General features: G+C 44.2%; 1 protein-coding gene across 4 annotated transcripts in view; it reads left to right on the top strand.

Moving 5' to 3' along the window:
- Positions 1–10,672: 10,672 nt before the first annotated feature.
- Positions 10,673–25,627, top strand: part of LOC105470587 (VAMP associated protein B and C) — a 61,211-nt gene continuing 46,256 nt past the window's right edge. The window contains exon 1 of one of the 4 annotated variants that reach the window (XM_011722738.2): positions 10,673–10,955. In XM_011722738.2, coding sequence (XP_011721040.1) covers positions 10,898–10,955 — 58 coding nt within the window. In that variant the 5' untranslated portion in view covers positions 10,673–10,897. The remainder of the gene's footprint in view (positions 10,956–25,627) is intronic. The other 3 variants (XM_011722736.3, XM_011722737.3, XM_011722735.3) reach the window with 3 other exon arrangements.

The raw sequence follows: 25,627 nt of genomic DNA, 5'->3' as shown, positions 1-25,627 counted from the left end.
ATTTTCTGATGTTTCTCTTATGTTTCGACTGGGGTGGTGGGCTTTGGGGGTGAAGACCGCAAAGGTGAAATGCACGTCTCATCACATCATATCAAGAGTACCTCCTATTGCTGGGTGCGGTGGCTCACACCTATAATCCCAGCACTTTGGGAGGCTGAGGCAGGCAGATCATGAGGTCAGGAGATCGAGACCATCTGGCTAACACAATGAAACCCCATCTTACTAAAAATACAAAAAATTAGCTGGGCGTAGTGGCGGGCGCCTGTAGCCCCAGCTACTCAGGAGGCTGAGGCAGGAGAAAGGTGTGAACCCGGGAGGCGGAGCTTGCAGTCAGCTGAGATCAGGTCACTGCACTCCAGCCTGGGTGACAGAGCAAGACTCTGTCTCAAAAAAAAAAGAAAAGAGTACTTCCTATCAGCAGGACTTATCAGTAACCATGTTGACCTTGATCACCTGGCTTACCAATGACTTCCCAGAGTCTCCCCTATTAAAGTTGCTTTTCCCCCGACTTTCCATCCTGTAGTCTTTGGAAGAAAGCCGCTAAGTATAGCCCTTGGTTGAGGGGTGGAAGTTATGTTCTGTGTCCTGGAGGGAGGAGTATCTCTAACATCAATTATTGACAATTTTTCTGTCTGGGAGATGTGTCATTTCTACTCTATTTATTATTCAATCATTTATTTATGTCATTGTAGACTCAAGGATATTTATTTTCTTTTTCTTTTTTTTTTTTTTTTTGAGACGGAGTCTCACTCTGTCGCCCAGGCTGGAGTGCAGTGGCGCGATCTCGGCTCACTGCCAGCTCCTCCTCCCGGGTTTGCACCATTCTCCTGCCTCCACCTCCCGAGTAGCTGGGACTACAGGCACCAGTCACCTCGCCCAGCTACTTTTTTGTATTTTTTAGTAGAGATGGGGTTTCACCGTGTCAGGCAGGATGGTGTCCATCTCCTGACCTCGTGATCCACCCGTCTCGGCCTTCCAGAGTGCTGGGATTACAGGCGTGAGCCACCGCGCCCGGCCTAGGATATTTATTTTCTACTTTGATTTGTTTATTTATTTTTGTAGAGATTTGTTTATATATTTATTTTTGTAGAGACAAAGTCTTGTTATGTTGCCCAGGCTGGTTTTGAACTTCTGGGCTCAAGAGATCCTCCCGCCTTGACCTCTCAAAATGTTGGGATTGCAGGTGTAAGCCACTGTACCCGGCCTATTTTCTACTTTGGGTTATAATCCAATACTATGTTATTTATTTTGTTATTCAAATTGTGACAGCTTCGGCCATCGGGAGCTCTTCCAGTTGGTGTCCCTTTGACATGTTACCATTGTTTTATCTTTTGAGCACTTCCTTAAATTCTACCCATACAAGATGTTGCAAGTTTACTTCAGATATTCCCTACCCCAGGCCAGGAATCATCCATGCTTCCAAAAAGTCCTGGTTTCCATTTCTGGGGAAATGGTATGAGAAACTAACATCGGAGGCATGCGTGCAACGAAGTGTTTTTAACATGAAAACTTTACTCTGGTGACTTCTGTTTCTGGCAATATGGAGGATTAGACATGCTGAGTAACCCTTCCCACCAAAACAGCTCACATGCTGGATAAAACATTTTAAATGCATTGATGAGCCAGCACAAGGAGTGTTCTGAAACCAAACAGTGAAGGGAAGATTAAGCCCTTAGGGATAAGCTGAGTCCCGAGGCTGGTTTTTTATTTTTATTTTTATTTTTTTTTGTCCTGGGGAACGGTGGAAGCCTGTGAACAAGTGATTTAATTTTCTCAGTACTTTAGGTTTTATAGGACAAAAGACAAAGCTCAGGGCCCATTCAAGTTGGGAAGTCTAGCAGTATCCTTCAGTGTACAATGATCCCAAAACACTGCCCCCAGCCCCAAAGGAAAAGTGTCAGATGTAGGCACTCAGTGAGGGGAAAAGGCCAATTCTTCTAAGAGTCAGGAATACAGGGTAGGCTTCCCAAAGGTTTGCAGCCCAAATTCACACTACCTGGGTGGTCTGAAAATCTTTAACCGAGACCTGAAATCTACTGGTCAGTGCCCACCCTCCACTTCTACCTGGAATAAGACAAGGCAAAGGCAAATTCTTTCTGGAGAAGCCACCTTCAGCCCAGGTGTGGCTGATTGTACATTCTGCAGACAGCTGAAACAATATTTCCTACAGGATGTGCTCTCCTAGAAACTTGCCATATCCCACCAGGAGGTAGCGTTTCCATCCCCACCCTTGCAAACTGGACAGGCCTCTTGACTGCCTCAAAGGATAAAAAGCAGTGAGCAAGTGACCCCGCATGACTGCTAGGTTAGAAAATGTGATACAGCCTCCATCTGGGACTCTCTCTCTTTCTCTTTCTCTGTCTCTCCTTCCCTCTCTCTGACACTAGCTTGCAAGCCCTGAGCTGCTGTGTAAAATGTCCTGCTACCTGAAGCCTTGATCTGGAGAGACAGCTCCAGGACAAAACATAAAAGTCATAGAGAAATGACCACAGAGTCCCAGGTGTTCCCATTGGCTGAACTCTTCCAGCCAGGGGCCAGACCTGTGAGCATGCAAGCCTTCCAATGATTCCAGCCTGGATAATGAAGACTTTGGCCTCACCCAGACAGATCTGGCTTTTGTCCTGGTGCTTGGGAAGTAATCTCTGGGTCCTTAGAATGTTTTGACTGATAGGAGTGTTCACCTGGTAGCCTTGTGTTATACTGAATAGTCATAACAAGGTGAGTTGGGGTGGAGGCTGGCCAGATAGCAAGGGGTTGGCTCCCAAAGACCAATAGTGTAGCTTAGAGTGGAGACTTGGGATCATGTGATATCAGTTGACCTGGAGACTGAAATCAGTCATGTGGGCAATCAATCAATCATACCTACATAATAGAGCTTCAGTAAAACCTCTGGACACTGAAGCTTAGGCAAGCTTCTATGATAATACTCCATGTACTTTGTTACACACTGACACTAAGAGTCACACATCCTGTATTAGTCTGTTCTCACCCTGCTAATAAAGACATACCCGAGACAGGGTAATTGTAAAGGAAAGAGGTTTAGTGGACACACAGTTCTACGTGGCTGGGGAGGCCTCACAGTCCCATGTGACTGGGGAGGCCTCACAGTCATGGCAGAAGATGAAGGAAGAACAAAAGGATGTCTTACATGGCAGCAGGCAAGAGAATTTGTGCAGGGGAACTTCCCTCTATAAAACCACCAGATCTCGTGAGACTTACTATCATCAGAACAGCACAGGAGAAACCTGCCCCCGTGATTCAATTACCTCCTACCGGGTCCCTCCCACGACACTTGGGGATTATCACAATTCAAGGTGAGATTTGGGTGGGGGCACAGAGCCAAATCATATCACATCCTGACTCCACGGGGGAGGGCGACCGAAGCTGCACATTTGGAGCCCTCTGCCCTATGCTCGTCTTCCCTTGGCTGATTCCATCTGTATATATTCCCTACAATAAACCATGACCATGAGTACATCTGCTTTCAGTGAGTTCTGAGGGTTTTTCCAGTGAATTATCAAACTGGAAGGTTGTTTGAAGATACCAACAAACTTGCAGTTGGTGTCAGAGGGAGGGTGATTTAGGAACTATGCCCTTTAACTTTGTAGTTGGCCCTAAACTCCCTGCACAGGCCCAGCTGCAGTTTTACGAAAGCCACATGAGAGGCTCTGAGTGCGAAACACCCAGCAGAGCCCAGTCAACCCCACAAGTGTGAGTGAGAATAATTAAATGGTGGTTGATGTTTGGGCCGCTAAGTTTTGGAGGTAACTGAAATGCTCAGCCTCCAAGGATTCTCACAGATAGGGTCAAAGACAGTAAAACACACAAGGAAACAGGCCACACTGAGCCAAAGCCCCCAGAAACAATAAAATTAGAACTGCACACACGTCAGGCACTGAACATACCACAAAAATAAGTATGTCTATCATGTTTAAATAAATAAAAGAGGAACTGTTAGTTATGAAGCTGTTGTCTCTCAGCTCCAAATTAACCCTCTACACCCTGCTCTGTCGTACTGGGCCTGAGTCTCTGGCCATGTCATTTCTCCTCAGTCAGCGGGTTTTCTCTCAGGCTCCAATGGGAGAGGCACTCAAGGAAGACCTGAAATCGGAAGAGGGGAGAAGAGACCAGTCTTTCCTGTCCTGTTTCTGTTCTTGACAGCGTTGCTTCAGCAGTGACCTTTCATCCAAAAGCAGTAGTTGTTCAGTCTCCACGTTGTTTTGGCACTCCCAGAAGCAGCCTCATTGTATCCCCTCAGAGGCCCCAGCCCTGGCCAGCCAGTGTTCCCTCCTCAGGAGTCCGTGGCCACCTCTATGAAGCCCTCTCACTGAGCTCCTGGGGTCCCATAACCCCAGCATCTTCCCTTATGTCCCCTTAACTCTAGAAATGGTAGTTTCTTCCTGCAGTTACTACCCTTGTGGTACCTTAGTGTCGTCTTCTTTTGGCTTTGACAGTTCTCCATTACCTGTTTAACCAGTTCCTTATACTAAGTTATCTTTGTTAAAACAGCTGGTGTAATTTCTACTTCCCTGGCTGGACCTTGACTAACAGAGCACTTGGTACCAAGAGTTGTCCCAGGAAACAGACTCTCGAAGAAGGGATTCTGGGATTGGATTGGCCACATCCTCATGCTTGATTGCAGTGCCTATGAAATATGGAATACAAGCACAGGTGTGCTGAATACCAGCTAGTGAGACCCAGTCATACACACCTCTTTTCAACTCTGTGTTCAGTGACATCCCATTGGCAGCCTAAAATCAGTCATGACGGGAGTGTTTATACCATAGAAATCTGCAAAACCTGGCTGGGCATGGTGGCTCACAGCTGTAATCCCAGCACGTTGGGAGGCTGAGTCAGGAGGATCACTTGAGGCCGGGAGTTTGAGGTTATGGTGAGCTATGATCGTACCACTGCACTCTGTCCTGGGTGACAGAGTGTGACCCTGTCTCAAAAAAATAAAATTAACCAACCAACCAAACAAAAAAACAAAGAAAAGGAAATAAAAGGAATCTGCAAAAACTAAAGATATTATTTCCCCCCTGAGAGAGCCAGTTTACCATACACCAGTGATTACAAGTAATCAATGGCTCATGGTGACATCACTACCAATATCATTTGATTGTGACAATGTTCCCACCGAAGTAAGGGCATGGAGAGCCATGGGACTGCCACACTTACATGGTAGTGATGACTTCAGGACCATGGGGTGAGACAGCTATTTCTGAGTTAACTGGAGCTATTATGGAAAGCAAAGGACATGTTCCAATCTTTAAACTCTCAGCTTAAATCACAGTCAGAGAACCGGAGAGATTCTACAGAGCCCTAAATAATCCTTTATTTCTTGTAGTCATAGGTTTTTTTCTCTCTCTCTCTCTTTTTTTTCTTTTTTCTTTTTTTTGAGACGGAGTTTCGCTCTTGTTGCCCAGGCTGGTGTGCAATGGCATAATCTCAGCTTAACTACAACCTCTGCCTCCCGGATAAGTGATTCTCCTGCCTCAGCCTCCTGAGTAGCTGGGATTACAGGCAGTTGCCACTATGCCCAGCTAATTTTTTGTATTTTCAGTAGAGACGGGGTTTCACTATGTTGGCCAGGTTGGTCTCGAACCTCTGACCCCAAGTGATACACCCGCCTCAGTCTCTCCAAGTGTTGGGATTACAGGCATGAGCTACGGCACCTGGCCTAGCTGTAGATTTTTGACTTTGCTGAAAATTATACTCAAACTTTAATTGGGTGGGCTGCAGGATTACAACATAAATGGAATTCACACGTTTAGAATCTCAAGCAGTGTGTTCGGCTGTGTACTTTGTGTGGCTGAGAAATGACCAAGAGCACAGAGGTGCATGGGCCCCTGGGTAGTGGATGATCAGGGATGGAGAGAGCAGATGTGGATGTTTGGTGAGGAGGTCTGGGAGGAAGTACTGGATACCTCTCAGGATGGGTGTGAAGACACTGGTGTCTTGGCCGAGCGTGGTGGCTCACGCCTGTAATCCCAGCACTTTGCGAGACCGAGGTGGGTGGATCACGAGGTCAGGAGTTTGAGACCATCCTGGCCAACATGGTAAAACCCCGTGTCTACTAAAAATACAAAAAATAGCCGGGCATGGTGTGGGCGACTGTAATCCCAGCTACTCAGGAGGCTGAGGCAGGAGAATTGCTTGAACCCAGGAGGCAGAGGTTGCAGTGAGTTGAGTTCATGCCACTGCACTCCAGCCTGGGCAACAGAGCAAGACTCTGTCTCGAAAACAAAACAAAACACACACACACACACACACACACACACACACACACACACACACAGAGGCATCTCATGTGAACGCCCACTCAAAGACATCTACTGCAGCAGCGACTCTATTAATTGAGTGGACAAGATGGCATATTCTGCAGACAACAGTTACCCTTTCCCGCAACTGTGCTATTGTGTGCTCAATGAGCTTATTTACACAGAGGTCATGGTGGCAGGTGTGATGGCTCTGTATAGGCTTAGGAACGTGGGCTTCCCCTTACCAAAGTGACCTGGCAGAAGAGACCAACACTAAAGCTCTGTTATGGCACCATTCCCTAGGGGAGGGCAGAGGAGCTGGGAACCAGTGTTAAAAACCTATAAATGTGGCCAGGCACAGTGGCTCATGCCATTAATCTCAGCACTTTGGGAGGCTGAGGTGAGTAGATTGCATAAACTCAGGAGCTCGAGACCAGCCTGGGCAATATGATGAAATCCCATCTCTACAAAACATTCAAACATTAGCCAGGTGTGGTGGTGTATACCTGTAGTCTCAGCTACTCGGGAGGCTGAGGTGGGAGGATGGCTTGAGCCCGTGAGGTAGAGGCTGCAGTGAGCCAACATTACACCACTGCACTCCAGCCTGGGCAACAGAGGGAGACCCTGTCTCAAAAAAAAAAAAAAAAAAAAAAAAAGAAAGAAAAAGGAAAAAAGCACAACCTATAACTACTTGGATATGTAAAAGAACAAAATAGAACTTATAGACTTTAAAAAAATAACAAACAAAATGAAAAACTCCTGAAACAGGTTTATCAATAGCCTAAGAGATAATTAGTGACTAGAAGAAAGATCTGAAGAATGATCTGGAACATGGAACATAAAGATGACAGATTAAGATGTGATAGAGAGGTTAATAGACACGGAGAAGGGTATGAGACTTCTGTTTCTTTCACAATCCACAGTAATAAATGTATTTTACTTGTTACTCCATAAATATGTGTATATTAATAAATACAACTGAAACAAAAGTTTCATGAAATAATACAATACACTCCAATATATTCTATTCTCATTCTTTCTCAACACTGGTAACAATCTACTACATTGCTTTTATAAGCCACTATTGGAAAACAACCTACAGTTTGAAAAATATTAGTTGAATAACTACTAATCACACTACAAGATGTAAAGAGTGAGAGAATAAGGTTGAGATAACATTCATTTTTATTTTTTCTTTCTTTGAGATAGGATCTCACTCTGTTACCGCAGGCTGGAGTGCAGTGGTATAATGGTTCACTGCAGCCTCAACCTCCTGGGCTCAAGTGCTCCTCCCACCTCAGCCTCCTGAGTAACTGGGACTACAGGCATGCACCACCAGGCGTGGCTAGTTTTTTTTTTTTTTTGTATTTTTTGTAGAAATGGGGTTTTACCATGTTGCCCAAGCTGGTCTTGAACTGGATTCAAGCAATCTGCCTGCCTTGGCCTCCTAAATTGCTGGGACTACAGGCGTGAGCCGCTGTGTCCATCCAAGATAACATTTAAAAGAGATATTCTCACATATGATACAACATGGATGAACTTTGGGGACTTTATGCTAGGCAAAATAAGCCAGTCACAAAAGGATAAATATTGTATGATTCTGCTTACAAGAAGTACCTAGACTAGTCAAATTCATAGAGGCAGGATGTGGAATGGTGGTTGCCAGGGGCTTAGGAGAGGGAGCATGGGGAATGACCGTTTAAGGGGTACAGAGTTCTAGTTTTGCAAGATGAAGAGAGTTCTAGAGATGGATGATGGTGAGGTTGCACAACAATAGGAATGTTAATACCACTGTATACTTTAAAAAGATAGTAAATTTTATGTTATGTGTATCTTACCACAATAAAAAAGTAAAATTAAATTTAAAAAAAAAGGTATTGTCTGAGAGTTTTCAAGAATAATGAAAGACACCAATCACCAAATTCAGAAAGCCCAAAGAATTCAAGGCAGAATAAATAAAAAGATACAGCTTGAGCTGGGCTTTGTGGCTCACGCCTGTAATCCCAACACTTTGGGAGGTCGAGGTGAGTGGATTACCTGAGGTCAGGAGTTTGAGACCATCCTAGCCAACACGGCGAAGCTCTGTCTCTACTAAAAACACAAAAATTAGCCGGGCGTGGTGGTGGGTGCCTGTAATCCCAGAGACTCGGGAGGCTAAGGCAGGAGAATCGCTTGAACATGGGAGGCAGAGGTTGCAGTGAGCTGAGATGGCATCACTGCACTCCAGACTGAGGGACAGAGCAAGACTCCGTCTCAAAAAAAAAAAAAAAAAAAGATACAGCAAGGTAAAACTGTAGAACATGAGAAGAGGGGGAAAAGACCAACAACCTATGAGGGAACGATGTAAGATTGTCACTGGACTCCTGAGGAGCAATGAGGGGGAGCAGGCAAACAGTGGATGGCAATCAACTGTGCTGAGAGAGGACAGCTGTCATTCAAGCAAGGAAGCCAAAACATCTTTCAAGAACAAGGACAAGGCCAGGTGCAATGGCTCATGCCTGTAATCCTAGCACTTTGGAGGCTGAGGCTGGAGGATCACTTGAGCCCAGGAGTTTGAGACCAGCCTGGGCAACATAGTGAGATTTTACAGAAAATAAAGAAAATTAGCCTGGCATGGAGGTGCATGCTTTTAGTCTCAGGTACATGGGAGTCTGAGGTGGGAGGACTGCTTCAGCCTGGGAGATACAGGCTACAGTGAGCCATGATCATGCCACTGCACTCCAGCATGGGCAACAGAGCAAGACCTCATCTCCAAAAATAAATAAATAAAAAACAACAAAAGACAAAAACGAATGCATTTGCAGACGAACAGAAACTGAGAGGGTCTGCACCAACAAACCTACAAAAAAGTAAAATTTAAAGGATTTACTTCAGGCAAAAGGAGAGTGATCCTGTTCATGAAAGCTAAGATGCAAGAAGAAGAATAAAAATGGTAATTGTGTGGCTGAATCTAAACTAATGTTGACTGTATAAAACAATTTAATAATGTCTCCTGGGGTTAAAATGGCAAAGGTTAAACTTAACATACACTACATTAAGGTATCTAATTTAGAGGATGGGTGATTAAAGTACTCCGAAGTCTTCATATTTTAAGGAAACAGGGTAAAGACATTTTTACAAATATTTAAACATACTGGACTTTCACAAGGTAAGCATGCATGCCCAAAATTTTCAAGTAACCACTAAAACTTAGAAATAGAGTATGTAGGTGAAGAAAATAAGAATGAGAATAAAAATAAACCCCAAAGAAGAAAGGGGAAAAAAAAAGAAAAACAAAACAGGCAGGACAAGTAGAAATAACAAAATACGATGGTAGAAATAATTCCAGATATATTAGTAAATATAATAAATGTAAATGGACTAAATGCTACAGTTAAAATACAAAGATTATTCTTCCAAGAAACCTGTTTATCATGAAAAATTTCAAGTATACAGAAAAGTGGGAGAAACAGTACAAGAAAACCAGGTACCTGCGATGTCAAGTCAGCCATTGTTAGCAATTTGCCATGTTTGTTTCACCTATATTGGTATGTATAGGAGACTATTAAGAACACCTATTTTACTTTCACAGTGAACATAATATAATGAAATACAATTTAAACGGTAATCATGATGTAGAGTATCCATTTTTGAGGTCAAGCAGATCTGGATTCTCCAGCAATTTTTAATTATTTAACTTACTTGTGTGGTTATTTATTCAAAAGATGTCTCTTCACTAGGCTACAGTAAAAGGATTGGAATCAGGTTAGCTTTTCTGATCATTGTATTTCTAAATATTTATTGCATAAACAAATCGAATTTACTAGTAAAAATTCAGCACAGTGCCAGTTGCCTAATAAACATTTAACGTAGAGTAGCTTGTATTTATTGTAGCTGCTGTTGTCATTGGAAGCATTCAGCAGAGTGATACGAAATAAGCAATAATTGGTAGTTTATTATATTTATAATTATTATTTACAAGACGTCACAGTGCTTAGCCCATATCACTCACCCATAAACATCGTGTTTATACTAAGTACTTTCACTATTATTCAAAGTCTCTAACAGTGCCTGGCACTACATAAGCAAGAGAAAAGTGGAAGTTTATTCTAATTGTTGTTACTGAATAAAGCATTTAACACGAGGCTGGCCCCCAGCGGACCCTTAATAGTTTTCGCGGCTGCAGTCGTTAGCCGGACTACAAACCCCGCCTCCTGAGCAGCGCGAAGCCCCGCCCCTTGCTGCCCTGCAGTTCCGCCCCCGTGGCTTGTACCGCGCCTGCGCACTGTCCCGGGTGGGGCTCCACGCGCGCAGCTTTAGTCCCCGCCCCTGGAGCTGGCGGCGCAGGGCGCAGCTTCCCGCCGCCCGAGCGGGCCAGCCTGCTGCGTGCGTGCGTGTGTACGCCTGTGCGTGCGTGCGTGCGTGCGTGCGTGCCGTCAGCTCGCCGGGCACCGCGGCCTCGCCCTCGCCCTCCGCCCCTGAGCCTGCACCGAGTAGAACGACCCCCCCCAGCGCGCGCACCCCGTCGAAGACCCTCACCCGTGCCCCGACTGGTCCCCCCTTTTTTGTAAAACTTAAAGCGGGCGCGGCATTAACGCTTCCCGCCCCGGTGACCTCTCAGGGGTCTCCCCGCCAAAGGTGCTCCGCCGCTGAGGAACATGGCGAAGGTGGAGCAGGTCCTGAGCCTCGAGCCGCAGCACGAGCTCAAATTCCGAGGTAAGCCCCAGAGGCCGCCACCTTCATGCTTGCGGCCCCCGCCCCAGTGCTGGAGGGACGGAGTCCGGCGCGGCGGGTGACGTCGGCCCTCGTCCCCACCCCGACGGCGCTGTCGTGGGGGCCGGCGAGGCCGGGCCGGGCCTTGGCGCTCAGCGCGCGCCCCAGAAATGCGCGGAGCGGCCGGGACCCGAGAGGGCTGGTGCAGGAGCTAGGGCCTGTGCCTCCTCCCCGACCCCCAGCCTCCTGGGACTTGCCTTCGAGGCACTTGTCACTTTGCCTTGTAACTTAGTGACCAGTTTGTGATCACTTTAGTGTGAGCCTCCGCCGCTGCTGTTGCCTGGAAGGTTCTTCCCCTGCTCTGTGACAGTGTTGACCTCAGGGTTTAGTTGAGGTATCACCTGCCCAGAGAGGCCTGCTGTGGCCACCCAGCCCACCGTGCACACCTGCTCTCCTGCTGTCCCCATTCTGTCACTGTTTCGTGGTCAGCACCGCACTTTTCGTACTCAAAATCACTGTTTCAACACTAGAAAGGAAACTGCATGAGGACAGGTTCTTGTCAGTTCGCTGCTGTGTACCCAGCACACATTAGACGCCTAGGAAATACCTGTTGAACCAACAAATGAACCTCCTCAGGCCTTCTGATGGGATTGGTCCCATTTTCCGTTCACTGCCTCCCTCATGGTGCCTCCTGGATGCAGCTGAGGGAGGCTGCCAAGGTGCTGGGATCCTTTTGCTCCGCAGAGCTGCCTGGAGCAACACCTGCGGTGGTGGGAAACCATGACCTTGGTTTCTCCCAGACACTATTATCTCTGTAATTTGTGCCTTTATGTTTTCTATGTTGTTCTTTTTTTTTTTTTTTTTTTTTCCTACCTTCACCAGGGCCACGAGGTAAAAGGTCTGACATGCTCATTCCTTCTTTTTGCTTGTATCCAGTGATGTGGAAGGCACTAGGGAGGTGATGGATGAACAAGACAGACGAGGCCTCTGCTCTCAGAGAGCTTAGCTTCCGACGAGGACAGACAAACCAGCACACAACATCGTTACAGATACGTGGAAGGCACTGGGGAGGTGATGGATGAACAAGACAGACAAGGCCTCTGTTCTCATAGAGCTTACCTTCCGACGAGGACAGGCAAACCAGCACACGTGATCTTTGCAGATAGTGCTAAGTGCTGTGTAGGAAATGGAACAGTTTGACTCCATGGAAGTGTACTGTAGATTGGAAGGTCAGGTCTCCACTATATCGCTAGCAGCGGGCTCACAGTAGATGTTCAGCTGGTATTAATGAATGGCCAGAGGTTCTCCAGTTTATATGTCCTATTGGGAAGTAGTGTAGGGTAACTTATGCAAAGTTACCCAGTTGGCAAGTGGTACATTTGAACCCAGACTTCAGAGTTCACGCTGTTAACCGTTATGCTGTCTGATCGCTGGGAAATACTCCAGAACGGTGGCTGTCACTTTGCCTTCCAAGTTAACAATGTGAAATAACTCTGAATTTACAGAGAACCAAAGGCTTTCCAATTAAAATGAAAAAAACAAAAAAACCCCACCAAACCTACCGGGGATCGAAATTCCAGGATAGTACTTGAGGTTTCATGATGCGCTCATGGCTTTCTGGGAACGCCAGATTGGAAAAGGAGGCCAGGTGGCTAAAGTGGTGAGCCATGGTTTCCACTTGAGTTGTCTGAAGTTCTTTTTCTGTCTGGGAGGCCTGGCTTGGCTTCTCCTGAGAATTGGTGGGTTCATTCGGTTAGTCCACAAACATTTACTGAGTACCTGATCTGTGTGTCAGATACCCGGAGAAGCCAAGTCATATCAGCTGTACTCTCCCATTTTCCCTCAACCTCCTCCCAGTACTTTAGGGAAGGGGACAGATGAGAACAACAGCCAGGACAGGACAATGATGTAGGGTAGTTCAGAGTGCCCCAGGAGCATTGAGGAGGTCAGCTCCTGAAGGAGGTGTCATTTGAGCTCAGTTATAAAGGTTGAGTAGAAGAAGGCTCAAAGAAGGAAAGGGTGAGAACATTTCAGACAGAGGAAATTGCATGCACAGAGGCACAAACACTGAGATGACTGGGCTCCTTTGGGATGCCCAGTAGTTCTTTTTTTTCTTTTTCTTTTTTTTTTTTTGAGATGCAGGTCTTACTCTGTCACCCAGGCTAGAGTGCAGAGACGCGCTGTCTCACTGCAACCCCCGCCTCCCAAGTTCAAGCGATTCTCCTGCCTCAGCCTCTTGAGTAGCTGGGATTATATACAGGCGTGTGCCTCTACGCCTGGCTAAAAATGTATTTTCAGTAGAGACGGGGTTTCACCATGTTGGCCAGTTTGGTGTCAAACTCCAGACCGCAAGTGATCTGCCCTCCTTGACCTCTCAAAGTGGTGGGATTACAGGCGTGAGCCACTGTGCCCAGCCACCACTAGTAGTTGTGAATGACAGCAACAAAGAAAATTTGTTGTGGTTGCCCGGCAAGATGGCAGACAAGGCTGGTGAGTAGACAAGAGTCAGACCTCAGTCCCTTTATGCATAGATGCAGCCAGTGTCCAAGTTAAAATTGTGTTGCTTCTCCTTGAGCAGTCCTTCCTTGCATTAACTTTCTGAAAACCCCCAAATCCCAGTACAAACTCTGTTGTCTAATAGGATGTTTTGGAAGGAGGCACTCATTTGAGAAAATTCAAGATTTTGTTCAGTTGTTTTACTGAAAGATGTGTGACCTTAGGCCACTTCACTCCTCAAAGCCTGGGGTCATTCTTTGGTCAATGGGGATGATGCTCATGTCCACCTTGCCTCTTGTAGAAAGTGTTTAAAAGGAATGACATGGCTGTTAGCGGCTTTGTAAGTGCATAGTACTATACAGAGATTAGACAACCACTTAACCACTTAAGTGGTTTCATCACTTCTGTACCTGAAAGGTGTGGCAGAGAAGAGGGATCATTCTGGCCCTGGATTGGCCAAAGTAATAATGCCAAAGTCACTGGATATTTTTGCTGGGGAAGTGGTCCAAGAGAGATGGTACCAAATTGTTGAAGGCCTCTGGCTTATAACTTTAGAAGAGACATCTGTGTGTGTTTTTAAACGACGTCATGAGTTATGTTGTTTGTTTTAAACTGAATGCTAAGACAGTACAATTAATAGAGACTCAATACCCTGACTTACTTAGAGATAATTCATTTCAGGATGAAAACTGGCACATTTAACTGGTTTCTTCCAGGTTACTCAGGGTGATGACTCTGATTTCTGGTGGTTCACCTAGATGAACCTCTGAGCTAACTACTTAAGAAGGTAATAACTAAAATGCCCATTCAAAGGAAAAATTATCTTTTAAATGCATCCTAAGTTGATCATATGGGATTGTATATTGTCAGACTCTTTAATCTTGGGAATTTTGTGTGGTATATTAAATTTAAGGATGTTACAGAAGAAAAAACGCAAATTTATATGACCTTATGCAGTTTTATAGGAAGTACTGTGCTGCATCATAAATATGGAAAGGACAAAGCCTGGTGGCTTCCTGAAAGAAGCATGACACAGGAGGATTTGCGTAGACTTAAGGTTGATTTTCATGAGATATTTTTAGTAAGTGAACATTAAGCTCCTTCAGACTAGGGGTATCTTTCTGAGAGAGTAAAAGTAAATGTTTTTGTTTTATGGCAGGGTCTTGCTCTGTCACCCAGGCTGGGGGGCAGTGGTGCCATCATAGCTCACTGTAGCCTCAAACTCCTGGGCTCAAGAGATCCTCCTGCTTCAGCCTCCCTAGTAGCTAGGACTACAGGTGCCACCATTCCTGGCTAATTTTTGGATTTTTTTTTTTTTTTTTTTGAGACGGAGTCTTGCTCTGTCGCCCAGGCTGGAGTGCAGTGGCCGGATCTCAGCTCACTACAAGCTCCGCCTCCCGGGTTTACGCCATTCTCCTGCCTCAGCCTCCCAAGTAGCTGGGACTACAGGCACCCGCCACCTCGCCCGGCTAGTTTTTTTTCTATTTTTTTAGTAGAGACGGGGTTTCACCGGGTTAGCCAGGATGGTCTCGATCTCCTGACCTCGTGATCCGCCCGTCTCGGCCTCCCAAAGTGCTGGGATTACAGGCTTGAACCACCGCGCCTGGCCTAATTTTTGGATTTTTTTATAAAGGTAGAGTCTTGCCATGTTGCCCAGGCTGGTCTTGAATTCCTGGCCTCAAGCAGTCCTTCCGCCTCGGCCTCCCAAAGTGCTGGGATTACAGGCATGAGCCACTGCACCCAGCCTAAGTGTGTGTTTTCTTTTATATTTCTTTTTGTCTTTTTCACTAAGTCATAGGAGTTTTTTTTAAATTGTCACTCTTTCTGTTGATCTCAGTTCTTCCAAGGCCTAAATGTTTCCTTGCCATCTCCTCACTCTGAGATCCCACTTGTTGTCCAGCTTAAAGAGAGCTTTCCAAATGAGTCACTTTCAAGGCATTATGTAGCGCTCTTCTGTCATTCTCTTCTCCCTCCCCTTCCATGAGAGTCCGTCTGTGGTAAATAGTATGTCTTATATATTTTTTGGTCATAGTTCAAGACTCTAGATCATTCTTTATACCCTAGCCCGTTCCCCTAGCAATGATATTGTCGCATGGAAGTGGTCTGTTGAACATCCATACTCACTAGGTTAAGGTTTTTTTTTTTTTTTTGAGAGAGTTTTGCTCTTGTTGCTCAAGCTGGAGTGCAATGGCGTGATGATACTGGCTCACCGCAACCTCCGCCTCCTGGGTTCAAGCACTTCTGCCTCAGCCTCATGAGTAGCTGGGATTACAGGCACGCACCACCACGCCCGGCTAATTTTGTACTTTTAGTAGAGACAGGGTTTCTCTGTGTTGGTCAGGCTGGTCTCAAACTCCCGGCCTCAGGTGATCTGCCCGCCTTGGCCTCCGAAAGTGCTGGGATGACAGTTGTGAGCCACTGCACCCGGCCAGTTAACATTTAAACATAACTGGACGCATTTACTTTTGCTTTACTCCTTGACTGAACCAATGGCCTTCAAGAAGTCTTAGATAGTCCTGCCGTTAGGGATATCAGATGGGAGGGCACCAATGAATCGGTGTAGTTGAGTACCACTTTTCGGAGAAAATAGAAACTTGGACACTGAATGATAGTTTAAAGATGCTGTTTTGTTTTGTTTTGTTTTTTTGTATAGGAAAAGCTGGCTTAGACTCTTTAGTTCAGCCCTTCAAGTTGATGTGTAATTTAAGATTGTTTAGGAAGTTACAAAATCGAAAACCCTTTGGATCTACAGTTCATTCAGTGCAGTAATTATCTTTCATATGCCAAGTACAACATTAATTCTTTAACTTTAGCACAGCACTGATTTTCTTAACATTTCCTGATCACACAGAGCAGGCTGTGTTTTACAGCACAACAGAATGTCACCCATGTGCTGAAGATTCTTCATGGTAGTAGTTTAGATCCATCCTGAATAGATTATCTTCGTTTATTTAATTATTAAGTAGCTTGCTTAACAAAAGTGGCATTAAATTTAACTTGAGTCAAACTTAAATCTTCATAGATAGTACCATTTACTTCTGAAATCTTGTTCCTGGGAGAACAATGTGGACTGGAAGTTAGCTTACTTTTATCCACCTATTCACTCCCTTTTCTTGACAGTTAACTCCTTAGGGGGAAAAATGTATAGTTCTTGACCATGTGCTTATATTTGTAAAGCAATGATGTTTCCTGAATGTGAGTGGTTGTGACATAAATCACAGTTATCTTCATAATTACCTGGGAGCTTTTCATCCAAGTGTGGATGTACTAAAATAGTCTGAATTGATGCTTATTAAAGAGCTGAAGTCTTAAACATTAACACTGTCTGTTATTTATTAAATTGTATGTATGTTTCCTTCAAATACTGAAGGCAAAATACTGAGAACGTTGACCCTGTGTTATTATTGCTAAGTAGTTGAAAATTAGGGGAGGAGTCAAGGGAGTATATTATATTGGTTAACACTCAAATACTGCTCCTAGGCTTGATTTTTAGAACCGAAACTTGAATATTTACATAAAGAATTATTTCCAAAAGTGTCTTTTTTTTTTTTTTGAGATGGCGTCTTGCTGTGTTGCCAGGCTGGAGTGCAATGGCACAATCTCGGCTCACTGCAACCTCTGCCTCCCGGGTTCAAGCGATTCTCCTGCCTCAGCCTCCTGAGTCGCTGGGACCACAGGCACGTGCCACCATGCCTAGCTAATTTTAGTATTTTTAGTAGGGATGGGGTTTCACCATGTTGGCCAGATGGTCTCGATCTCTTTACCTCGTGATCCGCCCACCTCGGCCTCCCAAAGTGCTGAGATTACAGATGTGAGCCTCTGCACCAGGCCAAGAGTGTCTTATATATTCCTGCTTTTTTGAAAAATTTTCTGTCTAAAGGATGACCATGATTTGGGACAAATGGGCTTAGCTTTCAATGAGATGACAAGAAAGATGAACACACAGAGTACTGAGTTCTATTAGTCAAGACAAGGTTGCCATAGAATGTCTTTAATAAAATAGAACAAAAGCCTTTTGCAGTTATTTTGCACTGAGGATTGTGTTAAAAACAAAGTTGCATTATGGTTTCCAGACTGGCATCCTTGTTTTTTTTTTTCCTATCATTTTAGGCCCCTTTCAGGCTGTTACCAAGCATAGGATATCCAGGATTGCTTTGGCCTTGCTCAGTGGGTATGTGCATTCTTTGAAGTTCTTACCTGACAGACCTGGGCAGCTGGCTTTACACAAGGAAGAGTTGTTTAAAGAGCTTTGTTATGGAAACAAAGTTACTAAACTTGACAGTCACTTGAGGATTATTTAAGAAACAAAATAACCGAATGTGGTAAAATAATATCTCTAGAATATTTTTCAAAATGTTAAGTGCATCCTTTTAACAGAAGCTGTTGATGTCTGCAATGTCTTATGGTACTTTAGGGTTTTTATCCCCTAGCATGCGGTCTTAGGGGTTGGGAAGCAGTTGAGAAAATGGCATGGTCCCATGAGAAAACCTTGGAATACCTTCTTTTAATAACAATTTTTATTAATTGCATAGTACTGTAAATCTATAGAAATGCTTTCTTGGAGTTTTCCTTCATCCTTTCAGAAGGGCTAATATTGACCTTTGGTTAGCACGTTAGTATTTTCACCTGTGTCAAGTGATGTCTTCAGGCTTTTGGGGGGTGTGTGTGTGCATGCCTACCTCGTGTTGTGGTGGGGCACATTCGCTGATACCTGTAATGTGTTTCAATTACTACACTGTTGGCATTTCAGTAGGCTCCTTTAGCCTTTGCCCATCTGGGAAGTGGAGACTAGGGCAATAAATGTTTTGGGGGTAGATTGAGACTGCAGTGTTTTTCATCTTTTAGCTTGTACTTTAAGACAGTGGGATGTACCCCTAGACCATTTACCTAGATTTGAATTACTTCCTTGTGATGTGGTTTAGAGCTCTAAGTTCCTTGAGTTGTCTTGAAAGGCTAGAGAATGGAGGGGAATTGAAAATGGAACCTAAGGATTTCGGAGTGGTCATATTTGTCAGTGGTGACATGTGCCCGCCAACACCGCGTTGGGTTGGGTCTGGAGTTAAAAGCAGTGGCTGACATACATTTTGCAACGTGAAGGTAAAGAAAGATAAAGAAAGAACAAACATTTCTAGAGGATAAATGCTTTAATTCCTGAAGATAGGCCACACAGTTTAGGAACTGTGGTAAGAGGTGCTTTGCCATATTTATGTTACTGTTTAATCTGTGTAACAGTCCTATGAGATGACTTAGTCAGTGGCTAGGTAACTTTCCGCTGGATGAGTCTGCACTAGTGAATGGTGGCACAGGCAAAGCCTTATACTTTCCCTTATACCACTATCAGCTCATTAGAGTTAACTCATAAAGGGGTTTGTTCTTGAGAGAGGGAGGCAGATAATTTAAAACCATTAATGAAGTATTAATAGCTGTCTGGACAATTTCTTGAGAACATCAATTAAGAGTTATTCTCTGTGAATTTTTTAGGAGGGATTTCTTGACCTACTTTTTAAAAAGTTCAGACAGATGAGTCCAAAGAATGCTTTGATTTACCTTGTGAATATTCACTTTTATATCAGATTCTGATGGTTTCATGATTCTATATATTTAGAAAGCATTAGGCCAGGCATGGTGGCTCACGCCTGTAATCCCAGCACTTTGGGAGGCCGAGGCAGGCAGATCACCTGAGGTTGGGAGTTCGAGACCAGCCTGACCAACATGGAGAAACCCCGTCTCTACTAAAAATACAAAATTAGCCGGGCGTGGTAGCGCATGCCTGTAATCCCAGCTACTTTGGAGGCTGAGGCAGGAGAGAATCGCTTGAACCTGGGAGGCAGAGGTTGCCGTGAGCCGAGATCATGCCATTGCACTCCAACCTGGGCAACAAGAGCAAAACTCTGTCTCAAAAAAAAAAAAAAAAAAAATTAAAAGCATTACCTTGTGAGTAATTTGTCCTGCTATCCAGTCTTTGGAAGGCAGGGCAAAGCTTGTGTGTGGTAGGGATTTCATAGGCTTGCAGGTTTGTAGAGTGGGAATTCAAGAAGTTGTAAAGGGCACTTATTAAGATAGGAATGTCTAAAATAAATGATCTTTAGCAGTGCCACCTTAAACTTTGTAAGTGGTGCTACAAAGCCTTTAGTTCTGCATTTTCCTGACCAGCCATTGTCTTGGACAGAGAAACAAATAAGGGCGAGTTAATAAATAGAGACTTGTCTCAAGTATTCAAAGAGGTAAACTTAAGGTGATTAGAAAGTGCTGTTTTACTTTATATGAGGTACACTTTGGGAAGTCATCATTTCACAAGACGATGATATGCCAGGCATATGAATTGGATCAGAAAGGATTTAGAGACATGCATGGATGTAATGATCTCGTACAGATGCTCCTCACCTTACAGCGGAGTTCCGTCCTCATAAACCTATTATCAGTTGAAAATATTATAAGTTGCAAACATGTTTAATACAGCTTAGCCTACCCAACATCATAGCCTTGTCTACCTTGAACATGCTCAGAACCCTTAAGTTAGCCTCCAGTTGGACAAAGTCATCTAGCACAAAGCCTATTGTATGATAAAATATTGAATATCTCATGTACTGCATATTACTAGCCTGGGTAGAGATCAAAATTCAAAATATGTCAAAATTGTGATGGCTTCACATCACTGTAAAATTGAAAATTGCAGGCCGGGCGTGGTGGCTCAGGCCTGTAATCCCAGCACTTTGGGAGGCCGAGGCGGGTGGATCACGAGATCAGGAGATCCAGACTATCCTGACTAACATGGTGAAACCCTGTCTCTATTAAAAATACAAAAAATTAGCTGGGCGTGGTGGCGGGCACCTGTAGTCCCAGCTACTTGGGAGGCTGAGGCAGGAGAATGGCGTAAACCCGGGAGGCGGAGCTTGCAGTGAGCCCAGATCGCGCCTCTGCACTCCAGCCTGGGCGACAGAGTGAGAATCTGTCTAAAAAATAAAAAATAAAAATAAAAAAAAAATTGCAAGCCAAACCAATCAGGGATTGTCTGTACATAATAGATGATTGTCCAAATTAGAGCTATTTTGGGTTTCTGCCCTTTGCAGATCCTTTGAGGTTTTCTTTATAGACAGATGACTCCTTCTGGGGGAATTGAACGTGACTCTGAGATTTGGTTCAGTTACCACATACTGAAAGCTTCCTGTGGGCCAGGCACTAGGTTGCATTGGAGACCTGGGAGGAAGGCTTAGCCCTTAAAGTTTCCAGCCTCTAGGTATTGGGAGACAAGGAGGGAAAATGGGGACAAGATATTTATGGCCTGCCCCTATTAAAAGCTTAGAAAAAGCTGTGTTAATTCTGCTTTGGGTGTTCGATCTCACAGGGAAGATGGCATTTGAGATATGTGACTTGGTGAGCTTATACTGTGTGCTTGCCATTTTTCTAAACGTTCATTTATTTAATTCTTAATGCAAGCCTAGGAAGTGGGTACAGTTATGATCCTGAAGTTATTAACCCAAGTTATGAACCTGACTGAGGGTTGGAGTTGGGATTTGAATCAAGATCTATCTGATTGCAAGGCTATGTTTTTTTTCTTTTTTTTTTTTGGTCATTATGCTGGCTGTGTTTCTTCCCTTAAAAGATAAGTGGAGGTGTGACTGCCCTTGGCTTTCTTATTTATTATGTTGTTAGGAAGATGAGGAGTGAGCCTAGAGAAAGAGGCTTGAAAGAGAAATGGGATAGAAAAATAAAGGAAAAGGCCGGGCGCAGTGGCTCACACCTGTAATCCCAGCAGTTTGGGAGGCTGAGGTGGGTGGATCACCTGAGGTCAGGAGTTCCAGACCAGTGTGACCAACATAGTGAAACCCCATCTCTACTAAAAATACAAAAGTTAGCCGGGCTTGGTGGTGCATGCCTGTAATGCCTGTAATGCTACGTACTTGGGAAGCTGAGGCAGGAGAATCACTTCAGCTGGGGAGGTGGAGGTTGCAGTGAGCTGAGATCGTGCCATTGCACTCCAGCCTGGGAAACAAGAGCAAAACTCTGTCTCAAAAAAAAAAAAGAGAAAAAGAAAGAAAAAGTGCCTTATTGTAATTGTAGTCTAATAATTGTCTCGTTGGCACCTCTTACGTAAAGTGCAGTTGCTCTGGGACATTAGAATGACTGTGACTGACTTTTAATCTTTTGCCAGCCGCGGTGGCTCATGCCTGTAATCCCAGTTTTGGGAGGCTGGGGTGAGTGCATTGCTTCAGCTCAGGAGTTTGACTCCAGCCTGGTCAACATAGTGAAACCCCTCTCTACTAAAAATGCAAAAATTAACCAGGCTTGGTGGTGTATGCCTGTAATCCCAGCTACTCAGGAGGCTGAGAGGTGGGAATCGCTTGAACCAAGGAAGGCAAAGGTTGCAGCTAGCTGAGACTGTGCCTCTGCACTCCAGCCTGGGCTAAGAGTGAGACCCTGTCTCAAAAAAAAAAAAAAAAAAAAAAAAAAAAAAAAAAAAAAAAAAAAAATCCTTTAACAAATTCTGTGTTTCCCCCTAAGAACTTCTGTCACTTCTTATTGTGAGCTGTTTATTAGTGTCAAAAATTCTGTGCTAATGCTATCAACTGTACCTTCCCTTCCACCACCCCACACTCTACTCCGAGTCTTTCATGTCCTCAATACCTGTCGTGCAAACTATGCATTATAAACACTCAGTGTTTACAATATAGTAGAAAAAGGGAAGAAATGGAGTGGTATGTACTCGAGAAGTCAATGTTATGACCATCTCTGTTTTAGAGACGAGAGGCCTTTGCAGAGTGTGAATTTGTACCCAGGTCTTCCAGCCTCCCAAGTCTGTGTGCTTTGCATTACAAAGGGAGTCTGTGGTTCCTAAGCCTTGCTGTCACCTAGAGGCACTTGGACTAACCTGCTTAGCTTTGGTTTCCTCCTCTGTGATGTGAGGAGGCTTCAACTGAGTACCTCTAGGTGGTCCTTCCAGCTCTAAGCTTGAGAACTTAAGTTTATTTTAGCTGAAGAAGAGAGATGGAAAGCCCCTTGAGGACAGGAACCAGCTTGTGTTTCCCACAGCACCTACCAGTACTTTGTTCCCATGGGCTCCTGAATATTTAATTAGTGAAACCTCTTGTTCTGTTTGAAAGCTCACTACTAATATTAACCTTTCCTGAGTATTCTTGGACTCTGATCCAGTTTTTTCTATATCACCTCTTATTGTACGAATTATATGTCACTTTGATGTTTTGTTTTATTCTTTATGTGCTTCATTTACTTATTGCTTGGCTTTCGCTGCTAGAATGGAAGCTCCTATAGTTTTTTGTTTTGGTATTTCTGAGTAGTGACTAATAGACTACATTCTCTTCTTATTGTTGTTTTCTTTTCCTAGTACCCCAAAGAAGGGTACAACCCTGGACTTGGTCATCTTTTCAGTGTTTGCTATGAGCATTTGAAATAGACGCAGACATAAGAATAAAAAGAGAAATTTGCTGAAAAACCAGAGGTTTGTCCCTGTGGAGGCTTATTTGAATTCTCAATCTGTTGGTTGAATTGATTTGTTGGCATATAAATATATCCTGATGGACTCCTCTGAAAATCTAAATTTGTGCTTCTGACCTTTGTAAAGTCAGGCAGTGCTTTACTAATTGGATGAAGGAGAGCCATGGCTTACTCTTGAGAGAATGTGCAGATGCACACAATCAAAACTTTTCATGTAATTTGCGGGCAGGAGGATCCCATCTTAGTGCATAGTTCACCTCTAACCTAGCTCAGAGAAAAGGTGGAAGAAACATGAGCAGTCATCTAGAGAAATCCAGAGAACACTTGGTCGGCTCTTTTGGGTCTTTTTATTTATTATTGTTTTTAAAATGAATGCTTTTGTTGCCTTTCTCTTTCAAAGCAAGATTGTTTCTTTTTCTTTCTTTACATACCTAGCACTCCTTGAGAATAGTGTTTGGCCTTTAGTCATTTTCATTAAACATCTGAGTATTGTCCCTTCCACCTTTAAAGAAGAAAAACTGTGTTGTCAGTCCTTTTTGCACTGTCTAGCTACTCCTTTCACTTTCCTTCTTATCATGGTAAGCTTCTGGAAAGCATAGTTCCCTGTCTTTTTTCTTTCTGTTCTTCATTTCTAGTCACTGCCCAGGAGCTCAGTCATTGCTTCATCACTACATCTCCCATTGCATGTTCAGTCTTCACCATATGTGTGCTCTCCCTACCATTTGACGCCTGTTGTCATCCTGCTCATTGACACACTTCTCTTGACCTCCCTAATTGCTCTCTCTGCTTTTCTTCTGCCCATGTGGCCAATTTTGCCTACTCATCATGCAGTCTGGTTGATAGGTTACAGGTTCACCACCTCCCCGTCTTCTCCTTTCCCTGTTTCTCTCAGATTTGCTCTCTCCGTGTCTTCCCTTTTCCCCCTTGTGGAACTTTTACCAGTACCCTGAGCTTCTAACGTCACTTATGTATGAACCCAGGCCTGACTCAAGCCCTATAAAAGACTGCAGTACTTTAAATGCAGCATGACCCAAGCTGAACTCTATACCATCTTTTCTTTTTTTCCTCCAAACCTCCCCCTTCTTACTGTCTCATTGAATGGTACCTACATTCATGCATTTGACCAACTCAGAGAGTCTATGACTCAATTCTGTCCCTTCTTCCCCATTCCCTCTATGGTTGTCCCATTTTCTCCCGCAACTGTAATAGCCTCTTAACCTGTCTTCTTGTCTAAGTCTTCTCTTTCTTTCCACCCTGATGTGGTTTTCAAAGACAAATCTGAGCATATCTCTTGCTTGCTTACAATCATTAAATGTCTTCCTGTTGCCAAAAATGACGTTTAAATTCTTTAACAAAACCTGGAAAATTATTTATACTTGTTGCACTCCCTCCACATTGCCCTCCCCATCTTTCCAGCATCATCTTTCGTCATGCTTGTGTTCCAGCCTTTTAGTTCTCCTTGGCCATGGGGCTTTGGCATACTCTGTATCATGACTTACCCTGTATGTAGTCATAAAGTAACAGCTTTTAGCTGTTTCCACCACTAAAAATTAGTTGATTCCTTTTTCTCTTGTTGGTTTCACTGCTTTCCCCTGCTTACCTTTGAGGCTCAGCATGGGCTTCACTTCTTCAAGGTCACTTTCCTGACATTCTTCACTCACATTGTACCTGTTCCCCTGGCTCCCACGTGTCCCAGCGTGTTGTCATTGGCTACGTGATACATGACTCCTTTCCCCTGTTAGTCAGCAAGCCCCTTCTTTTTTTTCTTTTTCTTTTTAGATTGTGTCTCTTCTCCCCAGATCCCAGTGCCTAGCACAGTGCATGGTACATGGCAGTTTCTCAGGGAGTTAATGGTCTCTGGGTCTAAGGCATAGGCGAGGAAGGGTTGGTGTTTAGAAGGAAGCTGGGAAAGGAGAGGCCAGGCGCAATGGCCTCACGCCTGTAATCCAAGGATTTTGGGACGCCGAGGGGGGTGAATCACTTGAGGCCAGGAGTTTGAGATGAGCCTGGACAATATGGCAAAACCCTGTCTCTACTAAAAATACAGAAATTAAGCTGGTGTGGTGGTGCATGCCTGTAATCCCAGCTACTTGGGAGGCTGAGGCATGAGGCTCAATTGAACCTGGGAGGTGGAAGCTGCAGTGAGTCAAGATTATGCCACTGCACTCCAGCCTGGGTGACAGAGCAAGACTCTGTCTCAAAAACAAAAACAAAGCTGAGAAAGGAGAGGGGGGAAAAAGAGAAGACTTTCAGTGGTGAGGAGTAATGAAGCCTTTCGGCAGGGCCCATTATGTACAGCCGATTGATGTAGACACAGTGCATTTTGCTCAGAAAATATTTGAACATTTTCTACTAAATGCTGGTTACTTTTCTCTCATGTAGAAACTTAGGTTTTTATTTATCCTCCTCTTCTATTTCAGAGTCAGGACTACCTCTTAGGTGTGTGTTCTTTCACCCCATTCCTTTCCCAACACTTAACAGTATTTTGCATCGTTAGTCAGCCTATTACTGCTGTCTCAAATTTCTCTTGTACTTGATTCCTTCCTTGTGCCTACAATAACATTCTTCAGTTGCCCCTTCCTAAAAAGAAATCTTGTTTTCTAGATCTTCCCCACTTAAGCAAATGCCCAGTCTTCTATCACAGCTAGTTTTGGGGAAGCTGTGAATCTCAGTTTCTGATATCTTCATCCTTCTTTCATCAGATCCCACCCCTCCACTCAAACCCT

This window comes from Macaca nemestrina, chromosome 15, assembly GCF_043159975.1.
Source record: "Macaca nemestrina isolate mMacNem1 chromosome 15, mMacNem.hap1, whole genome shotgun sequence".
In the NCBI taxonomy this organism is placed as follows: domain Eukaryota; kingdom Metazoa; phylum Chordata; class Mammalia; order Primates; family Cercopithecidae; genus Macaca; species Macaca nemestrina.
Note: the sequence above shows the minus strand (reverse complement) of the source record. Positions and strands in the feature narration are given on the sequence as shown.